This window comes from Meira miltonrushii, assembly GCF_003144205.1.
Source record: "Meira miltonrushii strain MCA 3882 unplaced genomic scaffold FA14scaffold_5, whole genome shotgun sequence".
NCBI classification, from domain to species: domain Eukaryota; kingdom Fungi; phylum Basidiomycota; class Exobasidiomycetes; order Exobasidiales; family Brachybasidiaceae; genus Meira; species Meira miltonrushii.
The window spans coordinates 915,567-934,589 of record NW_020289947.1 but is presented as its reverse complement, the minus strand read 5'-3'; the positions used below and the strand labels follow the sequence as shown (position 1 = coordinate 934,589).

The following is a 19,023-nucleotide window of genomic DNA, read 5'->3' as shown; positions in this document are numbered from 1 at the left end:
GCCGAGAAGAAGAAGATCCAGACTTTTTTTTTCTCAAGGTTTGAGAACTTTTCTTCCATTTTGCGCCCCACCAAAATTCATTTCATTCACACCTGTTTCGCGCGCCGCCATGTGGTGCAGATTAACTCATGCAGGTACACAGTGAATGTTCTCAAGGTGATTACGTACGCTCACTAGAGGCTGTGGAAGGAAGTCCATTGCAAGATCCTCACGTGCTCGATGGTATGAATAAAAGAACATCATCCTCATTGTCTGACAAGGTATAAGTGCACAACAATGAATGACACAATGAAAGAAAGACCTTCATAGAATGTACGTGGATAATGAGCATTGTACGGATTTGGGTTATAGACACAATAAGGCTTTTATGCGGGTGAAAGATGAACGCGCTTAAAGCATGCTCACTGTATGTTTAGCATAACACAAGTGGAGCAATTTCCAGTGGATTGTTCGGAGATAGAGAAAGAGAGCATATAAAGTAGAACAGCAAATCAATAGAACATTGTCTTTCTTTCATCCCAATTCTCATGCTTCTAACTACATCTTTGAGAAATAATTGTCTTCGTTTACCACCATTCAATCGATTACAATTTGCAGCAAAAATGTCCACTCAAACAACTCATAAGCATACAGACGGATCCACAAAATGGAGTTCAAACGATGGCAGATTCAGAAGACAAGAATCAAGCTTTCGTAACTTTATCACAAAAGATGGCAATTCAGACTTTAAACCGGAATTAAACCGTTATCATCTCATTTGCGCAATGGCTTGTCCTTGGGCTCATAGAAGTATGATCGTTCGTAAATTAAAAGGCATTGACAAAGTGAAAGGACTTTTGCCTTTGCATACCGTTGATTCTCTTTTGGGTCCGGAAGGCTGGACTTTCGTTCCTTATGATTCAGAAGAATTGAAAGGACTGGGCATCCCTGGAACGGGAATCAAGATCCCAGGACACGAAGATAAGAAACGTATTCGTGAATTATATTTGACTGCTAATCCCGACTACAAAGACCGATGCACAGTTCCGATCATTTGGGACAACAAGTTGAATACCGTAGTGAACAATGAATCTTCTGAGATCATTCGAATGCTAAACACTTGCTTTGATGATTTCATCGATCCAAAATATCGCAATTTGACATTCTACCCGGAAGACGATAAATCATTACAAAAAGAGATTGACGGATTGAACGAATGGATTTATCCATGTATCAACAATGGTGTTTACAAGAGCGGATTTGCAACTAAGCAGGATGCATATGAAGAATCAGTTAAACCCTTGTTTGAACATTTGGATAAAGTGGAGAAAATCTTGAGTGATGGAAGGGATTACCTTGCTGGTGGTCGTTTAACAGAAGCTGATATTCGTCTCTTCACAACGATCATTCGCTTTGATCCTGTTTATGTTGGTCACTTCAAGTGCAACATCAAAACTATCCGAGACGGCTATCCTCATATTCATAAATGGGCCAGACAACTCTACTGGAAAGAGGGAGACGGCGCATTCAAAGATACGACCGATTTCGAAAGTATCAAAGCACATTACTATCAAAGTCATCCTCAGGTAAGTGTTCACGAAACGGTTCTGCAGAGAAAGGATATTAACTATAAACATCTTCCCCCAATTTCCCTACAGATCAACCCAACCCGCATCGTTCCTGCTGGACCTCATCTATACATTCTTCCTTTGGACAAGTGATGATGAATGAATTATTATAGTACATTATCTATTGTTATTTCTATGTTCAGCAATCTCTTCTATTCTGCCCTCATCAAAGAGATTTGCAGGACGGAAAGGCCATCTATCAAACATTTTGGATAAGCCAATAAGTTGCGTTAGCGTAAGCTTTGAAACGATTGTTTTTGGATCGATTGTAACATTGCCAATCTCTTGCATTGCTGGATGTTTACCTGAATTCATCGCATCAAGGATGTTATCTGCTCCAGGCGCGATATGAGCCAAAGCTTTCTTCACATGTGAAGATCGTAAGATGAAAAGATTCTTCGTTATATAATCAAACGATTCCAATTCCGAACTACCTTCTATCAAAGGTTTCACTCTTGGTTCAAGTATCAATAAGCATTGATCCGTCTTTGCTGGAGTGGCTTGCTGTCTGTGATCTTTAATCGATCCTAGATGAACGGTAATTGGCGTTTGAGGTCCTACTGCAGGCTTTGACGGCCAAAAATGTTCAGCATACGGTTTAAAATGGCTTGAATCCAATGCCACCGTACAATCTGCCATTGCCCCTGCCACCAATGTTAATTTGCCATATAAGCGATCCGAGACTTGGGCCATACAGCGTTCGGCCATCTGTTGGGAACAGATGAATGCCATACGTACCCTCGCATGTCTGTACAACCAATACCGATTGCTGATCGAACGTAAGAGTTGCGAGACAAGTTGTTCACTGTGAACGGTATTTGGCAATTGAGCAAGGAATAATAAAGAAGATGGCTTTTTCCACGAATCACCGGCAAATATTCCATCCTTGTAATCTGGTTGACGTTTTCGCTCTTCCCGTACACCAGGTATGTTGTCCAAACCACCTAAACCGACTACTTGATCAAAAGATTCCCATTGAAAGCAAGATAGCGGCAACACATCCAGCTTCTCCGCTGCTTGCGGTTCGTTATCTTTTAAATTTCGCAATGCTTTATTGAAAGATGCATGATCTTCAAATGCAATCACTTTTTCTACAGCTTCATGGTTGCATAATTCTCTTGATAATGATCCTATACCAGGATATCCCTCTATCACAGTGATTCTTTCTCCGGATGCTTCTCTCTGCTTGTCCAGTTCCAAAGCTTTGACGACATTTTTGGCCGTTTCGACATTGGAGATGAACATTCGATGACGGGTATTGATTCCATTCACTTTGTAGAAAATTTTATCCCATACTGGCGGCTTTGGCACGTATGGATAATCTTTATGTGATGGATTTGGAATGACTTTACTAACAGCTCTTTGTTCTACAGAATCAGCATGTTGCGATTTCCTATCTCCAAATGTTCTATTAAATTCGACATGACCGTCTCCGATTGTATTCAGTGTGCTTTTGGATAAGGAAGTCAATGTCAAATCTTCAGGTGACGAGTTGTCGAAATTTACATCTTTTGTCTTCGAATTGATATTGTCTTCTTCATTGCCTATGCTGTCGTCAAGTGGCTGCTCTTCGGTTTGTTTTCCTTCCACCTTTGCCTTTTTTCCAGATTTGGCTGATGCTTTCTTCGGTTTGGGTCCCGGTTTAGCCTTTGGCTTGGGTCCCGGCTTAGCTCTTGGTTTAGGTTCTGGTTCAGATTCTGACTTTGTCGCATATCCGTTCGATAGCACGGATGTAGCTTGTGATCTGAGCAAGGTATTTCTGGGCAATGCAGATTCTAGATGCAGTCTAGAAGTGGATGCGACCGTACTCCGCAATGATCGTGCGAACATGCTTGTATTGATGCCCTAGCAATCTACTCGACCGCTTATAGCTCAACCTGTCAAAGCTAGTCACTTATGGTAAAAGACAAGATGCATCGATTGTCATCATAAAATCATACTTTCTTCTCGGCCGGAGTTTATTTTTTGTTGCAGAAAAAGATTGCAGCGCTTGAGCCCACACCTTAAGAGAAAGGCAGCCAAGCCATAGAATTCTTATTTACACAGTCGTCTGCTTGCGCCGCCGCGTGCGTGTGTGGTGTGTGAGTGTGTATGCGTTGGAGCCATACGACTTGAGTCTCTTTTTTACACCCCACGCATGCATGCATCAGCAGCTTCTAAACTGAGTTAAAGTCAGAAGATAAAGGTCTAGGTCCAATCGTTCATTCTTCCTTTCTCTATCATCTCTCTTTGTCGCCGGCTAGACTAGTTGACTTGACAAATCATGTCATCTCCAGAAGATGGTGCAAAGGCATATGCATTGGCTATGAAACATAGTCAATCAGGTAATTTAGAATCAGCATTAAAATGGACAAAAAAAGCATTGAGTATCGATCCAGGTTTAACAAAAGCAAAAATTTTATTAACAAGTTTGGAAAAAGGTCATATGCCTGGATATGAAGAAGGAAGTAGTAGTTCGGCAGCAGGTTCAACAGGAAAGACAAATGGAATGAATGGACATGCCAGCGCAGAAGGATTAAAGAAACGTGCTACTGCAAGTTCAACAAGAGAATCTCCAAGTACACCACAGCGGGAATACACCGAAGTGCAGATGAAGATTGTCACTCAAGTGAACAAGTCAGGCAGAGAGAATGACTACTACGGAGTATTAGGGCTAAAAAAGTCCGATGAACCAGATGAAAATGCAATCAAAAAGGGATATAGAAAGCTAGCCTTGCAATTACATCCTGACAAAAATGGAGCGCCAGGAGCAGATGAAGCTTTCAAAATTGTGTCTAAAGCATTTACAATTTTATCAGACGCTGATAAAAGGGCAATGTATGATCGATATGGAGGAGATCCTGATTCCCGCGGAGGAGGCAGCAGTGCAGCAGGAAGAGCTTCCGGATTTGGAGCAGGAGGTCCCGCGTTCCGAACGTATGGCAATGGAATGGGAGGAGCAGAGATTGATCCTAATGATCTGTTCAATATGTTCTTCGGTGGAGGTATGGGTAATGGATTCGGAGGGACAACTTTCTCGTTTGGGGGACCGGGTGGTGTGCACATGCATCAATTTGGCGGGGGAAATGCATTCCATGCACGTCAAGCACGTCAAGGTCCTAGAAGAGCTGCAAACAATAATGAATCAACTCCAATGCTTTTACAACTTCTTCCACTTTTGATTCTTGGTTTATTCAGTCTTCTTTCTTACGCTCCAACACTTTTCTCTACGCCCGATCCGCAATTCGATTGGACTCCTTCAGCCCATTTCCGAACAGAACGTCATACGCCAACGCATAATGTCAAATATTATGTTGATCAAAGTACTTGGCATACCCATCCTTGGGTAGCAGCTGCTGCAAAAATCAACGCAAAAGATTCAGCCGTTCAAGCTGAAGCAAATCGAGCATCATCAAAATTGCAAGATTTCGAACGAAGGGTAGAAAATCAATTCAAAAATTCATTATATCGTGATTGTCAACGCAGACGTGAATATCAGGAAAGAAGGATCAATGCCGCTCAAGGAACGCTCTTTGGTATCGGAGCAGATCGAGAGGCAGAAAAACGAATTCGATCTGAAAGGTATGACAGCTGCGAAAGACTCAAAGATTTCGGAATCAATTTTGGTATTCAGATATAGTTCAAAATCATTCTCACACTTGCATTCGATTTCATGTTTAATTTATCATTCATTCAATAGACTTTCACACAATCTTTGTGAGCGCGTACTGGGTGATATGGACAAGGTAGGGAAACAAACTATAGAAAGTAGAATAAGGAAAGGTCGAAAGATCAAATATCGCCCAAGATAGAGTCAATGGTATCACTGATGAATGCCTTCTTCGCATTGATTGAAGTGCCGTACATCGCTTCCAATTGTGCACGAATTCCTTTCATGGTAATTGTATTCAAATCAGAAGCGCTGATGATCGAACGTATATCCCGTGCAATCACTTCATCCGTTGGCAAAGAGCTGCGTTCCATATCGATCAAAGGCGAGTCTGAATCCATCAAATTGACAGCACGGATGGTGGTTTGTCCAGTCGCAGTGGGCGTCGATCTGCCACTCGAGGTACCTGCATAGGGAGGTGGGTTGTTCATTTGACCGAAATAAGAAGAAGATGCCGTACTGAATCTAGGTCGATGCATCATACTGCCTGCATTTGCCGCACTCGAAGAAGCAACAGGCGCTGCTTGGAATGGCGACTCTAAGCCTTGCACTCCAGGTGAAGATCCCACCGGTGATCCACCCAATGGACCATAAGAAGATCCGATTCGACCTTGATTAAGAGGCGAGTATGGCGTACCACTCAAAGCTGCAGATCCCATCGCGTCGCCTCTCAAGTTCCCACTTCCTCCCATGTAAATGGAAGGAACGGGACTTTGGTAACCTGATCCGAGTCCGCTCTTGTAGGAAGCACCCATCATATTGTCCGCTTGCGGCATTCCATATACGCTGGCGGTATAATGACTTTCTGCTCTAGTCATACCTTCTTCATTGGCACCACCTTGTCTATTGAGCAAAATCGTTCCGATGGATTGATTTGATCCACGTTCCCAAAGTTCTTCTTCGTATTGTTGCCAAGTCTTTTGAGGTATTTCGGCTGGATTGAAAGTTCCTTCGTCGTGCGTAACAATCTTTTTACCTTGTTCACCCATAACGACACGAGTATTACCCCAAGAGAAATCATCCATATGCCAGAATGAATACAATGGCAAAAAGAACGTCCAGATCGGAAGGCCAATGATGTAAATCAACATCCAGACCACCATATCAAATCGTCTTCTGAGCAAGAATAGGATCGCTTGCAATCCATAAATAGCAGCCAACATCAAAATTGCCGTCAAAGGCACGGCCGCATGATCCTTGATAACCAAGAAGAGCAAGTATACGATATAAATCAGCGTCACTGGTGCCACGATTGTCGATAATAGATCGATAAAGACCACAAAACGCATAGAGAATAAACAAAACCCACACAAGCCTGGCGTGCTGAGCAATTCGAACAAGTTGTGAATGGTACTGTTGATCCATCTACGACGTTGACTGAGTAGAACGGACCAATCTTCTGGTACGGCAGTTTTTGCTTTGGCATCTCGTACAAAAGTCGTCTTGAAGTCTCCAAAGTGTTTCAGTACCAAGGTGGTCAGATAACGATCTTCTCCGAGATGCAAAAGGTTCTTTGTGTGTAAGGTATCCACTCGATTTTCAGCATATTCTTCCACAACATTATTTGCAATAAAGAGTGGACGATGAGTGTCAGGTGTTCGAATGCGGAACATGGAAAAACAACCTGGTAAACAAGTCACTGAACCAAACAAGCTTTCGAAAGCTTTGGAGAGGTAGTGCGAGATAAAGTATTCGTAAACTTGCAACATGGTGATGAAGGTGCGCTTTGAATTGCTGATACTCGTTTCACCACAAAGTCCAATCACCTTCTTGTCATTCGTGAAAGCACTGACAAATTTGTTCAAGCTCCACGGATCAACTTCCGTATCTGCATCAACCTGTAAGACATACTCGTAGAAGCTTGGATTTACACCAATCACGTTCTTGATCTGGTGAAAGATTTCAAGCTCCATAGGGTTCATCGGGAGACCAAAATGTACTTTGTTGAGGAATCGCATCAAGATCAATTGTGAATCTCGCTTTCCTCGATTTCCTGGTCGATGACGTTCGGTGGGCTTTCCACATTTGACCACAACCACATAAGGTACAACATGACCATGATGCTCGTACAAACCACTGTATACCTTGGCCATATTGTGCTGCTTACTGCCTTCGCCTAAGGACAAGAAGCTCAAAGGCTCAGGCTCCAATCGTGTATCTGCACCGAGGATGTCCAACACAATTCTTGGTGTTGGTCTATCGTTTCCAGAACCGACAATCATACCATCACAGATGACAAACAGTAGTTTCCTCTTATCGTCATACTTCAGTGCTGACAATGAGTTGATCGTCTTTCGCATGGACTCTTCACCTTCCGTATAACAAGGAACTTGACAAAGCACAAACTTGTCATGATCTTCTGGTACACGTGCTCTGCCGAATTGCAAAGCAGCCAAGAATTTGAATCCAATAATCGCAACCATGATGACAGACAGGGCCAATAAGATATTCTGTGAAAATCGGCATTGCGGAGAGTTACGATTATCCTTTTTACCAATGAAGAATAGGTTACGAAGACACACTCTTTGCCTGTGCCATTCATCATTCGAAAGTGGTAGAGAGTCAATCTTTTTCGTCAAATCTTGTCCCGGATTTTGATTGAATAGAGAGATCAATGATTCAGTCATGAAAGCAGCATCTGTATCTCCTGGTGCTCTCATATTCTCTGGTGCCTGTACTGCACCTCGATAACCTTGCCGAATATAGTCGGAGACATCATATACATCACCTCGATATATGCCTACCGAACGTCCATCTCCGATTAAATCTGAAATGCCTTCTGGTGTATAGCCCATGAAACCAACGCGGAAGTTGGATCGCATCAGTACCATAGATTCGTAGTACCAATCTGGACGTGTATCCTCAGGATGAATTGCACGGAAGTCATGATATTTCGCATTGACGTCGGATGTATTCTCGTTGGTCAATTGAACCCAAGGACTGATGGCGCCCGTTCGACCATTACACAAAGCATTGACTTGAACCGGAAAGATTGGCGAGGCATCAATACCGGCATACTTTCTGATCACATCCGCTTGCACGACAGGAATGGAAGTCTTGTGCATGGTGATAATGTTGTCCAAATTGAAAACTTCACCACGGATTCTAGTCATGGAATATTTGCTGGCTTTTGCTTGAAATTCTGCATCCGAGAATACATGCTGTTTGGGACAGATCAAATTTCCAAGAATAGTAATGACAAAGATTGCACAACCACAAACAAACCATACCATCATATTGATTGCCAATTTTTCGCGCCAGGCCATACGGATATCAGGACGCTTCAAGCCACAAAGCTTGAGCACAAATGTTGGAATCCAAAATGTTAAGCACCAAGTAATGCAAGTCCATTTGCGTCGAGCTGAAGTAACATGAGCCACCTCTACTGTCTCATGTGGGTCTGTACCGCTAAAGCCGGCCATCTTTTCGTCGACTCGTCCAGAGAACATATTACGAGACGGAGCATAGCTTTCTGTGCCAGCAATGGACGGTGAAGTGGTATCAAAGCGGCCTGAAAGACTAGTCACCGAACTTTTCGCATCATCAAATTCATCTTCGCCAGATCTTGGTCCACCTCGATTGCGTAATTGATTGGAGAAAGGGTTCAATGGCACATTACTGGCGCTTCCTGCACCATCTGAAAATGCTTTTTGCTGTGAGTACAAGTTGGCTTGCTCATTTGCAGGTACGAGTGGATCGACATCACCACGGGCAATAGCATCTGCATCCAGCATAGCTCTACGTTCATTCGCACGTACTTCATCCGGATCAGCAGCGCGCAACTCATCTTCCAATTGACGGAATACTGAATGGCATAAGAAGATTTTCAAACGACCGCATCTCGCATGTTTGTCAGACCAACCCATCACTTCTTTAGCATTGTTGCATTTCTGTCTTGCTTCTCCTCCCGAAGCACCTTTCATTTCAGCAGCATTAAGGAAGGCCAAGTCCGAATAACGTTCACAAAATTCATCATGAGTCATGCTGACCGTATACTCGTTGCTCATACCGGCTGCAAGATTGCTTACTGCGTATGTGACAAGTTGTTGCTTCACTTGACGCGCTTCAAATTGATTGGGAAGCTGATGATCGTTTGGGCGAATGCAAATAACGAACCACGGTTTACTATCTTCCAAAGTCTTGAAAAGAGTGTCGAAAGCACTCTTAAATTCACCTGCAACACAACGAATGCCGTCCTTCTTGCCCCTCTTGCCTTGTTCATCATCAATGGTATTGTCGCCATCATTTGCTTCATCATCGCTATCGTTCTGTTTCTCCGACTTGTTGTCATCTTTCTTCAACGTGCCGGCACGACGCAATGTTCCACTCCTGTTTGGCCTTCTCGTAGAAGGCGTGCGGGATGGTTTGAGCGATTGCTGGACAGCGACCAAGGTTTGTTCGTTGCGAGGATGTGCCTGTACATTCAGTACTCGATTGTTGAAGAGACCACGGATGAATGCATTGTCAGAGCCTGCAAATGCGCCTGGCGCAACTTGTCCGCTTGCTGTTTGCAATGGACCTTGAAGCAAGGAGACAAAGTCTGGATTCGTCACGTCACTGTTCTTCTCCAAGAATTGATGACTTGTATAATTTACAGGACCGGAAAAGTGACTGATCGTGAAAGTAGTTGCACCACTTCTGTCAATTGGGCCCACTTTGAAGCTTTGGTGGTTACCCCATCTTTTCCCGAAAGCTTCTGCCATTGTTTGATCCGTCTTCTTTGGCACGCGACGTGCTTGATCGTCCATGATATGCACAAGACCGCCTGGCTGATTTGTGATCAAACGCAAGCACTCGGAATTATTGGCGTAGGGTACATCATCAATAGCGTTTTCGATATCTTCATGAACGAATTCTTCCTTGCGATGCTCAAATACAGTTCGCAAAATAAATTGGTGAAGCATTTCGTTTGCATAGTTGACGATGAATTGATCCAACGAATTCTGGCGTGATTGATTTTGAGGTCCAGGCAAATCTAAAACACTGACAAATGTACTGAAAGTGTCTTTGCACAACTTTTCGTTGGCAAATTCTGCCACCCAGGTGAACAGCATCGAGTACAGAAAAGTTGCAAGATCATCACGATTACTTCCTGCACCTTCGGCATCCAGGAGGATTGTGCAGACTTCATTGCGAATCATCTTGGTCTTGAATGTCAGAGATTCTTCCAGAGCACGGGGAGGAATACCAAGGAAGTTTGAGACTGTTTGTAAGGTGTCTTTGTTGCGTACTGAAGCGGATTCTTGCGTGCTATGACGATCGTGGTAGAATTCAATATCGCCCAAATGCAAAACTGCGCTCAAAACCTGACACAAGGATGCTACTTGACGTTTGGACATACCGATATTCTTGAATGCTTGCTTAAGCTTGTTGAAACGATTAATGTCATCTTGAACACTTTCTCTGCTTCCTCGAGTATGTGAGGCTAATAGTCTGAAGTTGGTACCTTCACCCAACATCAAGTGTTGTCTCTCATCAGCAGAGCAGCCAGCTAAAAGAGCATATAAAACGTGAAAATTTCGTTCGCCAGCTGCACACTTTGTCAAGCGCTCCTTTTCCAAGTAATAGTTCAAAGTCTTGTAGCCGATAATCTTGCCTGATTCATCGAATTGAAGCTCTGTATACTTGCTATATCTCGAAGCATTGTTGTTGTCTAATGTTTGACAGTGCGCGAATGATTCCAATACGTATTCTGCGGAAGGGATCTGTACGGCTAATTTTGAGCCTTTCTTGCCTGGAGAAGCAGAGCTGAGTGCGAGGAGAGCACGTAAAACCTTCTTCCTGTTTTCAGATTTGCCTGATGACGTTTCACCTGCTAGGATGATACTTTGGTCTTGACCTGTTCGCATCATATAAAAGTATGCATCACATGTAAGGCCAAACACATGACTTGGCAGGACAATACGTCTTTCACGATCAAGTTGACGATAATCGGCAGTGTACTGTCTCAACACTTCTTCATTTTCGTAAGCACCGTTTGGAGAGTAAGGATTGAGAGAGAGTAAGATTGTATGTGACAGAGAGAGAAACGTCTGAGAAGCGTAGAAACGATCTCGCAAAGTGGATACGATTGAATCTGTGTTGAATGAGCCAGGTGGAAGATTGCAGATCATATCAAGATCATCATGATGACCTTGATTGGACTGCATCTTGCAGGATTGCTTTTTGGCTGGAGATGGGAGGAGAAAGATGGAATTGCAATCAACAATTTCATGCGAAAAGGAAGAGAGGTTGAAGTATACACGTGTCGGATCTTGATTGTAGAGATATGTCATTCAGGCAAACAGCGCCGCCGCACATTTGGATTGAACGAGCGGCACCGGAAGTTGGACAAAACTGTACAGCCTGTTCTTATCCGCTTGGTTATATGTAAAAATAGAAATGTCAATTTGGTTTTGGAACACATACTTTTGCGAAAATTTACAGATTTAGCTTTGTACATAAAAAATTTATTCTGTTCGGACACATTCCCCTCAAATTGAGATTGAATTAGCATTTCTGTCTTTCAATAGACTCTGTCACTTTTTTTTCCCTCTGTATCGAAAGTCATCGCCACATGTCGTAATGATATGTCACGGTGAAAAGTGAACACACAATGCAACAGCTCTATTGGCCATTTTACATCTTTCACAATATGTTGCCCGACCGGACTCGATTAAATACCGTAATTGTTAATTCTCATCGATTTGTCAAAGTACTGTCATACCAGTCTCGATACATTATTGTTGAAGCACGGAAGTGAAATTTGAATTTACAAATTCATGTCCAGATAAATTCTCAGCAAATCGTGCACATAGATATTGATTATGTAATTTACCCTGGCCTGAGCGCGTGAGAGGCCGCGAAGCTTGCGTGTTGTTGGTGAGGGACGTCATCCTTCGCGTATGCACACTAATAACAACCTTCTGCCACCATTCTCAAACAATCATTCATAGAATGCCAGACGCAAATATGACTTCTGCAGCAAAGATAAAAGAGAAGGAAGCAGCAATGGAAAATGGCGTAAAGCCAACCAAGCCAATCACACCACGTTCACCTAAGGATTTATCGTTATCGTTATTGCGTCATAATTTAGCATTGATTGTACGATCGGTGGTACATTTGGAACCTAGATTTGCTGCTCGTGCTATTCGAACAATCACTTCAACACGTAAGCTATGCATTTTGCATCCAGATGTGCTGGCTAGATTGGTAGAAGAGGGAACCCTCAAAGAATCTCCTGTTCGGGCTCAATTGCTATCTCATCTTCCTCATCCTTACACGCCAGCTCAAACATCTTCCGTAAAAACAGCAACAGCTGATTCAATGGATGTTGATGTACCAGCAGATTCTGCTAAAGCAGACAATGCCAAAAAGACCACAACTAAAGACGCAACCGATACACCATTCAAACATGTGGCAGAGGCAACGGCAGATCTTGATGCATACCTTTCGCTTTTGGTTGCCGTTTACTTGATCGACACAAATCATGTTTCAGAAGCTTTGAATTTGGCAAGATCTTCATTAACACAGATGCAAACAGCAAACAAACGTACACTTGATCAAACGATGGCACGTACTGTGTATTACCTTGCAAGATGCATCGAAATTCTCAAAGCACAAGGCAAAAGTGGAGGATTGGCAGAAGAACGTACTGCACTTCTATCAATTCATCGTACCGCAGCATTGCGACATGACGTCGAGACAAATGCAACTGTGCAGAATCTGCTGCTACGATCATACATTGTGGAATCCAACTTATACGATCAAGCTGACAAGCTCGTTGCACGCGCTCCATTCCCAAGGGCTCAAGCTGGAAACGGACAGATTGCAAGATACGAGTACTACGTAGGACGAATTCGTGCAGTTCAATTGAATTACACCGAAGCACACACCCATCTGCAGCAAGCTATCCGAAGAGCACCCCAGCCAAGCTCACTGACAGAGGAGGAGGAAAAGCCAAGTACAACCACAACAAGCAAAGGAGAAAAGAAGGGCGAGAAAGAAGATTCTGATGCGAAGAAGGACGATGTTGAAGAAGTGCCAGATGCGTATGCGACACTAAAAGCTGAACTCAAAAAATCTCAAAAGACACCAGCTGGAGTTGGATTCCTTCAAACTGCTTACAAATATCTTGTGGTCGTTGAATTATTGATGGGAGACATTCCAGAAAGAAGTATTTTCCGCATGCCAATCTTGAAGAAAGCTCTAGCGCCATACATGGAGATCGTTCAAGCTGTGCGTGTTGGAGACCTTTCAAGATTCTCAAAGACTCTGTCCACGTATACAACTCTCTTCCAAGCTGACAAGACGTACAGCTTGATCTTGAGGTTACGTCACAATGTGATCAAAACGGGAATTCGTACAATCTCTTTGGCATATTCTCGTATCAGTTTGGCAGATATCACCAAGAAGCTTCATTTGGAATCCGAGGAAGATGCGGAGTATATTGTTGCAAAAGCAATTCGCGATGGTGTGATTGAAGCACAGGTAAACCATGAACGTGGTGAAATGACCAGTCGTGAAACCGGTGATGTTTATAGTACAAATGAACCTCAAGCACAATTACGACAAAGAATTAATTTCTGCTTGCAATTACACAACGAAAGTGTAAAAGCAATGCGTTATCCACTTAACAATCACAAAGCCGAATTGGATTCTGCTTCGGCCGCTCGTGAACGTGAACGTGAGCTTGCTCAAGGTATTGCTGATGGAGATATTAGCGATGAAGATGAAGATTGGGTTTGAGGGGGCTTTAAACTGTGTATCTTTTTTTATATCTCGCATCGCAATTAATGAGAAATAGAAGCTAATTGTGTGTATGTGTGATCGTTATCATCATTAATTTTGGTTAAATATAGTGCAAAAATATAAATACAATGCTTTGCTTGGGTCGTAAGAATGCTGATTTACACAACGTCGGATCGACATGTTGGACATTGTTTGGTATTTCGCAAAAGTTTTGCAGCACATTGTTCATGCAAAACGTGCAAACAAGGAAATACGCAAGCCAGATTACCTTCTTTGAATTGAACCAAACAAACAGCACACCTTTCCACTTTAACACCCGCAACGGCTAAAGCTAGTTTGACTTTATCCCTTCCATCTTCACGTTTACCCACAATTCTTCTTCGTAAAACTTCAACTTTTCCGACTGGCAAACGTTCCATTTCATCTTGCGTTAATCCGGGCGCTTTTGCAGGACCTAAGAATTCAGCTAAAAGATGTAAATCGTCATACGTATCCCTGCCTTGTTCTTGTCCATCGTCTTCTTCACCATTTTCTTGTCCATCTCCGCCTGAACCGGATGTGTTCCTCAACCTTTCTTCCGCAAGTCTTGATGCGAAAATATCCAAATCCGTAATACCAAGTGAAGCAATACGTCTTGGATTGTTTTGCGAAGGCTGTTCAGCTACACTGTTGGAGGCGGTTGGTGAAGGTGTATTATCCGTCTCTTCAACAATGGTATCATTCACCGGTGAATCGCGCTGCACTTCTTCTCCCACATCTTGCACTGGTGGTTCTGGTGTCTCTACACGATCTTGACTGGGCACTGGGCTGGCTTCACGGATCTCCTGTCGCAATTGCTCAGACACCCTTCGTGGCACAGCGGGAGGAGAGGGTGTTTCTGTCCGCTCATTTGGCAAGATGTTCGGGGGTATAGGTAAAGGTCGTGATCGTTGACGTTCAGGGAAGCCACCAAATCGGGGTGGAAGTTGTGGTGGTTGTTGTGCAGCTCCCGAATTGACCGAGAAAGTAGGCCTAGGAGGCAAAACAGGCGAATTGAAAGCAGAAGAGCCAGCAGAACTACTGCTACTGGAAAGTTGTCTTTGTCGTTCAACTGCAATAGTATGCAAAGCTCGTGCCATTGAAGCTTGTGAAGAGCTGTGGGATAGTTGTACAGGCGGCTGTTGCTCTTCGTTTGATGCCACTCGAGATATTGATCCATTTCTACGTTGTCCAAATAGTGGTGGAGGGGGTGGCGGTCGCCTTCTCAACGGCTCTTCTCTCGCTTGGGGCTGCTCGCTACTTACACGAGATAAAGAAGATTGCGATGACTGTCTTTGCAAATCCGGTTGGTTTTTCGTTGGCGAAGATGGTCTTCTTTCCATTGAATCACGGTCAGAGCCTGCATTTTGTTCAAAACGATTCACCATTGCTTGTATTCTACTGCCGCGTGTAGGTGAAGGATTACGTGGTGGTACATCGACGTTCTCCCCACCTTCGTGTAAACGTACGTCTGGCTGCATTGGATTGGGCAACCTTGCCCTTTCTTGTTGGGGTATGTATGCCATCCAGCTTGGTGTTCCCATCATCGAAGCAGGACGACGGGATATATTTTGCATTCGTGAAGATTCTTCTTCCATCCTACGTGCTTGCGAAGGTGGAAAATGTCGAGTTGCATCTGTGATTGTAGGCAATCTACCCAAAGGTCTAGGTGCATTGATGCTTCTTGGGTTTGAAAAAGAAGAGGATGTCATTTGACGATTTCCGATTGCGCCTGATCGCATCAACTTACTCGGTTCGGCCATGAGCGGCTCAGATCCATTTGAGGTTGTTGCTCGAGCGTTTGAAGGAGTCGTACGAGCCAACAATCTTTCCAAAGCTGCCAAAGAATCACGATCGACACCAGCGGGCAGTGAATCTTGATTGCGCTGCAATTGAGAAAGTGAGTTTAAAGCCTCTTTACGTGCTTGCTGTTCATTCATCGATTCCATCCTTGGAGTTGTACGGGTAAAGTCAATGGTTTGTCTGTTTCTTATAGAACTTGCATCATTCGCCCACTGTGGCCGAGAACTGGTCTCTGCACTTGCTTGACGTGTGTCGTGCGGCAGCTGTTCAGTCATCGAGGGTCTACGAGCGTCGTCATTCAATTGTCCTGCTCTTCCATCAATAGGTACGTCAAACAATCGTTCAAGCGAGGCACGAGATGCACTTTGAGATGTTGAAGGCTCACCTAATTCTGAAGGTGATAAACGTGCAGCAAATAAGTCTTTGAGACGATTTTGCACGGCAGGTCGATCGGCATGTAAGGTGGAAGATGTATTTTGGAAATCATCATTTCCCTCTTCATCGGTGAAATCTCTACTGCTCGCACCGTCTTCTTCAAACATTCCAGCGCGAATGCTATTCACATCACCTTCACTAGTACTGTAGTGGACCACAGATTCGCTTGAAGGAAGATTTGGAAGCGGTCGAACTGGCTGTTTACCTTTGTCGATCGTTGTCTCTGTAATTTCTCCTTCTGTTTTGGGTGCACTGGGACCGTCGTCAGCCTCAGGAGGTGAGTCTGAATTAGAGTCTTCATCTTCCTCCATTCGATTCACATCACTTTCGCTACTGCTTTCACTGCTACTGTCAAACGCTGCTCCTCCGCGTGATCGACCCAATACCAACGGTGGTGGTGCTCTTGGTACGCTTGATCCAACTTTGCCCAGTTCAGGAAGTTGAACAGGTGCACGTCTACTGCGCTCGCTATGCAAAGCTCCAGGCATACTCGCTTCCACATCTGAGCCTGCATCTTCCTCATCAGACGAATCAACGATTGCTTGTGCATTTTGTGAAGCTTTTCGTTGCATTCGTTTGAACTGCTTTTCTTCTTTTGCCCATTCTGCTTCCGAATCGGATGATTCCGGTCCTTCATCCACACCACTGCTCGAAGAAGTCTGTTTACGTTCAGGTCTTTGTCGTGAACTTTGCTCGCTCATTTCTGACATGATAGATTGTAGTTCTGGTGTTGTTGCTTGATTCTCGCTACTTGATCGCAACATCGACGAAGGACCAGCAGCTGACTGTGCTTGTACACCACTTGCCTGAGCTTTTGCAGAAGCCCAAAGGGCAAGTCTACGGTTTGCGGCAGCAGAAGCATCATCACGAAAGCGTGAATGAGATTCGCTGGCCGGCCTTGGTCGAATCTTTGTCACTTTTCCGTGATGATTGAGCACTTCTCTCTCATTCTGTTCCCCTAGACCTCTTCCGGTTCCCACAGCTGCATTTCGGCTTGCATGTCTTTCCTGTACCGGAGGCTGATTGGCCTCATCCTTTCCTTCAGATGCTGTTCGACGATGTGCTGTTTTGCGTAAAGTTTGCTGGATTGAGCTCTCTGGTTCCGGATTTGTGGGTTCTACAGGAACACTTGTCCGCTCCTCTGGAGCATTTCGACGTGCACGAGCTGCCATGACTGCCTGTCCCAGACTGAGATTCGGCAATGCTTGCGGGGTAGAAGTATCTCTTTCAGATTCTGACCTTCTCTGTCTTTCGCGCTCCAGACGCTCTTCGAATGTAAATCCTGCAGCAACATCTTCTTCCCATAACCTTCTTTCCTCACTGATGCTTTCATCAAGTTGATTATCGCTATCTTCATCTGTCGAAATGCTTCTGTCGTCCGCATTTCCACGTCTTCCAGTATGAGACGGCCCTGCATCTTCATCTTCACTACGAAATGCTGGAGGAGGACTGTCAGGTGGTTTGTTTGTAAAGTATTCTTCTTGTCGTCTTCGCATCTCTTCGGTCCATTCTTCGCCATCTACCGGTAGCTGAGGAGGCGAGATTGGCCTTGTAGCATTCGCAGGAAATGGAGGAGGACCTTCTTCAGGTTCTGAGTCGGAAGCTCCCGGTAGACCCATCGTAGATAAGTCAGCGTAGATATCACGCCTCCGTTGTGTCGCTCTCCTCAGTGCTTCTGCTCGTACTGCCGATCGAGCTGCTCCGCCAGATGCCGTCCTTTGATTGCGTCTAGGTGAAGATACATTTTGTGTATGGACAGCGTGTTCTTCGCCAGATGTTGCACCTTGAGCTTGTCGCTGCGGTCTCTGTTTCCTTCTGACCTTTCTTGTTTCTTGAGACGTCGCAGGTCTCGTTGCACCATTACTGCCCGAGGCAGTGCCAGTAGCTATAGTTGCAGAAGGTCTCCTTTCCGGGCTTGTATCGCTCCTTGTAGCATTTTGTGCGCTATGCGGTCGAGGTGGACGGGTTGGAGATCTTGATCGTAGAGTTTCGTTAGCATTAGTACTTGTGATTGTTTGCAGGTTGGAAGATGATCGAGATGCTGTTAAGCCTGGTCGCCGTCTTGCTGTTCCCAATATTTCAGTTGTGTAAACTGTATTGGGAATGGCTGTATTGGAGATTTGAGTGGGTGTCACTGATCTTTGACCGGTAGTGTCCGTAACTCCACTCAATGCCAAGATTGCAGCTTCGGCTCTTTCTGCTTTACGTTTACGAGCTTTTTGTCTCTTTTCCTTCTCTTCTTGCTTTCGTCTTAGCATATTATCAGGTGCAGTCAAGGTCATTCTGCCAAAATGCGCTTCCAAAGAGGTGAGAAAGGGAGCTTCTGTAGCATCAACCGGACCTCCTCCAACTTGGTTGGCAGCAGTAGGATTTTGAATGATTGCTGCTGTTGAAGCATCTGCAGGACGTAAGATGCTATTTACAGAAGATGAAGAACTTGCAAAAGCTGCATTACCAGAATAAGGACCTCTTTGATTACCTGCACTTGTAGGCCTTGACCTTGAAGATGATCCTGGCGGTCGTAGTAGACCGCCATCTTCAGGACCTTCACGTTTAGGCATTATGCATTGCTGATAAGAAGTCTATCAACAGTGTTCATAATAAGATGTAGAATGATATGGCCTTTTTGAGCCTGTCTATTACTTCTTGTGTGTTGGTGGTGCTGATTAGGCGGTGACTTGAATATCCAATTTGCATGGGAAGTATCTTCAGCCGAATGAGCAACAGCTTAAGAGCCTATTTACGCTAATAACACTTTTTATCATCGTACACAGCAGGGGC

The 19,023-nt window shown here is 44.2% G+C and overlaps 6 protein-coding genes across 6 annotated transcripts; 3 read left to right on the top strand and 3 right to left on the bottom strand.

The window, feature by feature from the left end:
- Window positions 1-602: 602 nt before the first annotated feature.
- On the top strand, window positions 603-1,700 carry FA14DRAFT_165860 (uncharacterized protein; the record flags this gene model as incomplete). The annotated part of the gene is made up of 2 exons (XM_025499982.1): window positions 603-1,565; window positions 1,638-1,700. The coding sequence occupies 2 exons, from the start codon at window positions 603-605 to the stop codon at window positions 1,698-1,700; spliced, it is 1,026 nt and encodes a 341-aa protein (XP_025352559.1).
- Window positions 1,700-3,504, bottom strand: FA14DRAFT_162438 (S-adenosyl-L-methionine-dependent methyltransferase). The gene has a single exon (XM_025499608.1). It carries the CDS (start codon window positions 3,435-3,437, stop codon window positions 1,725-1,727), a length of 1,713 nt encoding a protein of 570 aa, XP_025352558.1. The 5' UTR covers window positions 3,438-3,504; the 3' UTR covers window positions 1,700-1,724.
- A 250-nt stretch (window positions 3,505-3,754) lies between these two features.
- Window positions 3,755-5,302, top strand: FA14DRAFT_86563 (DnaJ-domain-containing protein). Its single transcript, XM_025503008.1, has one exon. The coding sequence runs from the start codon at window positions 3,871-3,873 to the stop codon at window positions 5,224-5,226; it is 1,356 nt and encodes a 451-aa protein (XP_025352557.1). The 5' UTR covers window positions 3,755-3,870; the 3' UTR covers window positions 5,227-5,302.
- Window positions 5,303-5,378: 76 nt separating this feature from the next.
- FA14DRAFT_127190 (putative Chs8-chitin synthase 8) lies at window positions 5,379-11,369 on the bottom strand (the record flags this gene model as incomplete). Its single annotated transcript, XM_025496783.1, has 1 exon — window positions 5,379-11,369. The coding sequence occupies one exon, from the start codon at window positions 11,367-11,369 to the stop codon at window positions 5,379-5,381; it is 5,991 nt and encodes a 1,996-aa protein (XP_025352556.1).
- An 877-nt stretch (window positions 11,370-12,246) lies between these two features.
- FA14DRAFT_150569 (uncharacterized protein) lies at window positions 12,247-14,046 on the top strand (the record flags this gene model as incomplete). The annotated part of the gene is made up of 2 exons (XM_025497443.1): window positions 12,247-13,266; window positions 13,327-14,046. The coding sequence occupies 2 exons, from the start codon at window positions 12,247-12,249 to the stop codon at window positions 13,981-13,983; spliced, it is 1,677 nt and encodes a 558-aa protein (XP_025352555.1). The 3' UTR covers window positions 13,984-14,046.
- Window positions 14,047-14,058: 12 nt separating this feature from the next.
- On the bottom strand, window positions 14,059-18,932 carry FA14DRAFT_175080 (uncharacterized protein). The gene has a single exon (XM_025500574.1). The coding sequence runs from the start codon at window positions 18,801-18,803 to the stop codon at window positions 14,145-14,147; it is 4,659 nt and encodes a 1,552-aa protein (XP_025352554.1). The 5' UTR covers window positions 18,804-18,932; the 3' UTR covers window positions 14,059-14,144.
- Between the last annotated feature and the right edge of the window lie 91 nt (window positions 18,933-19,023).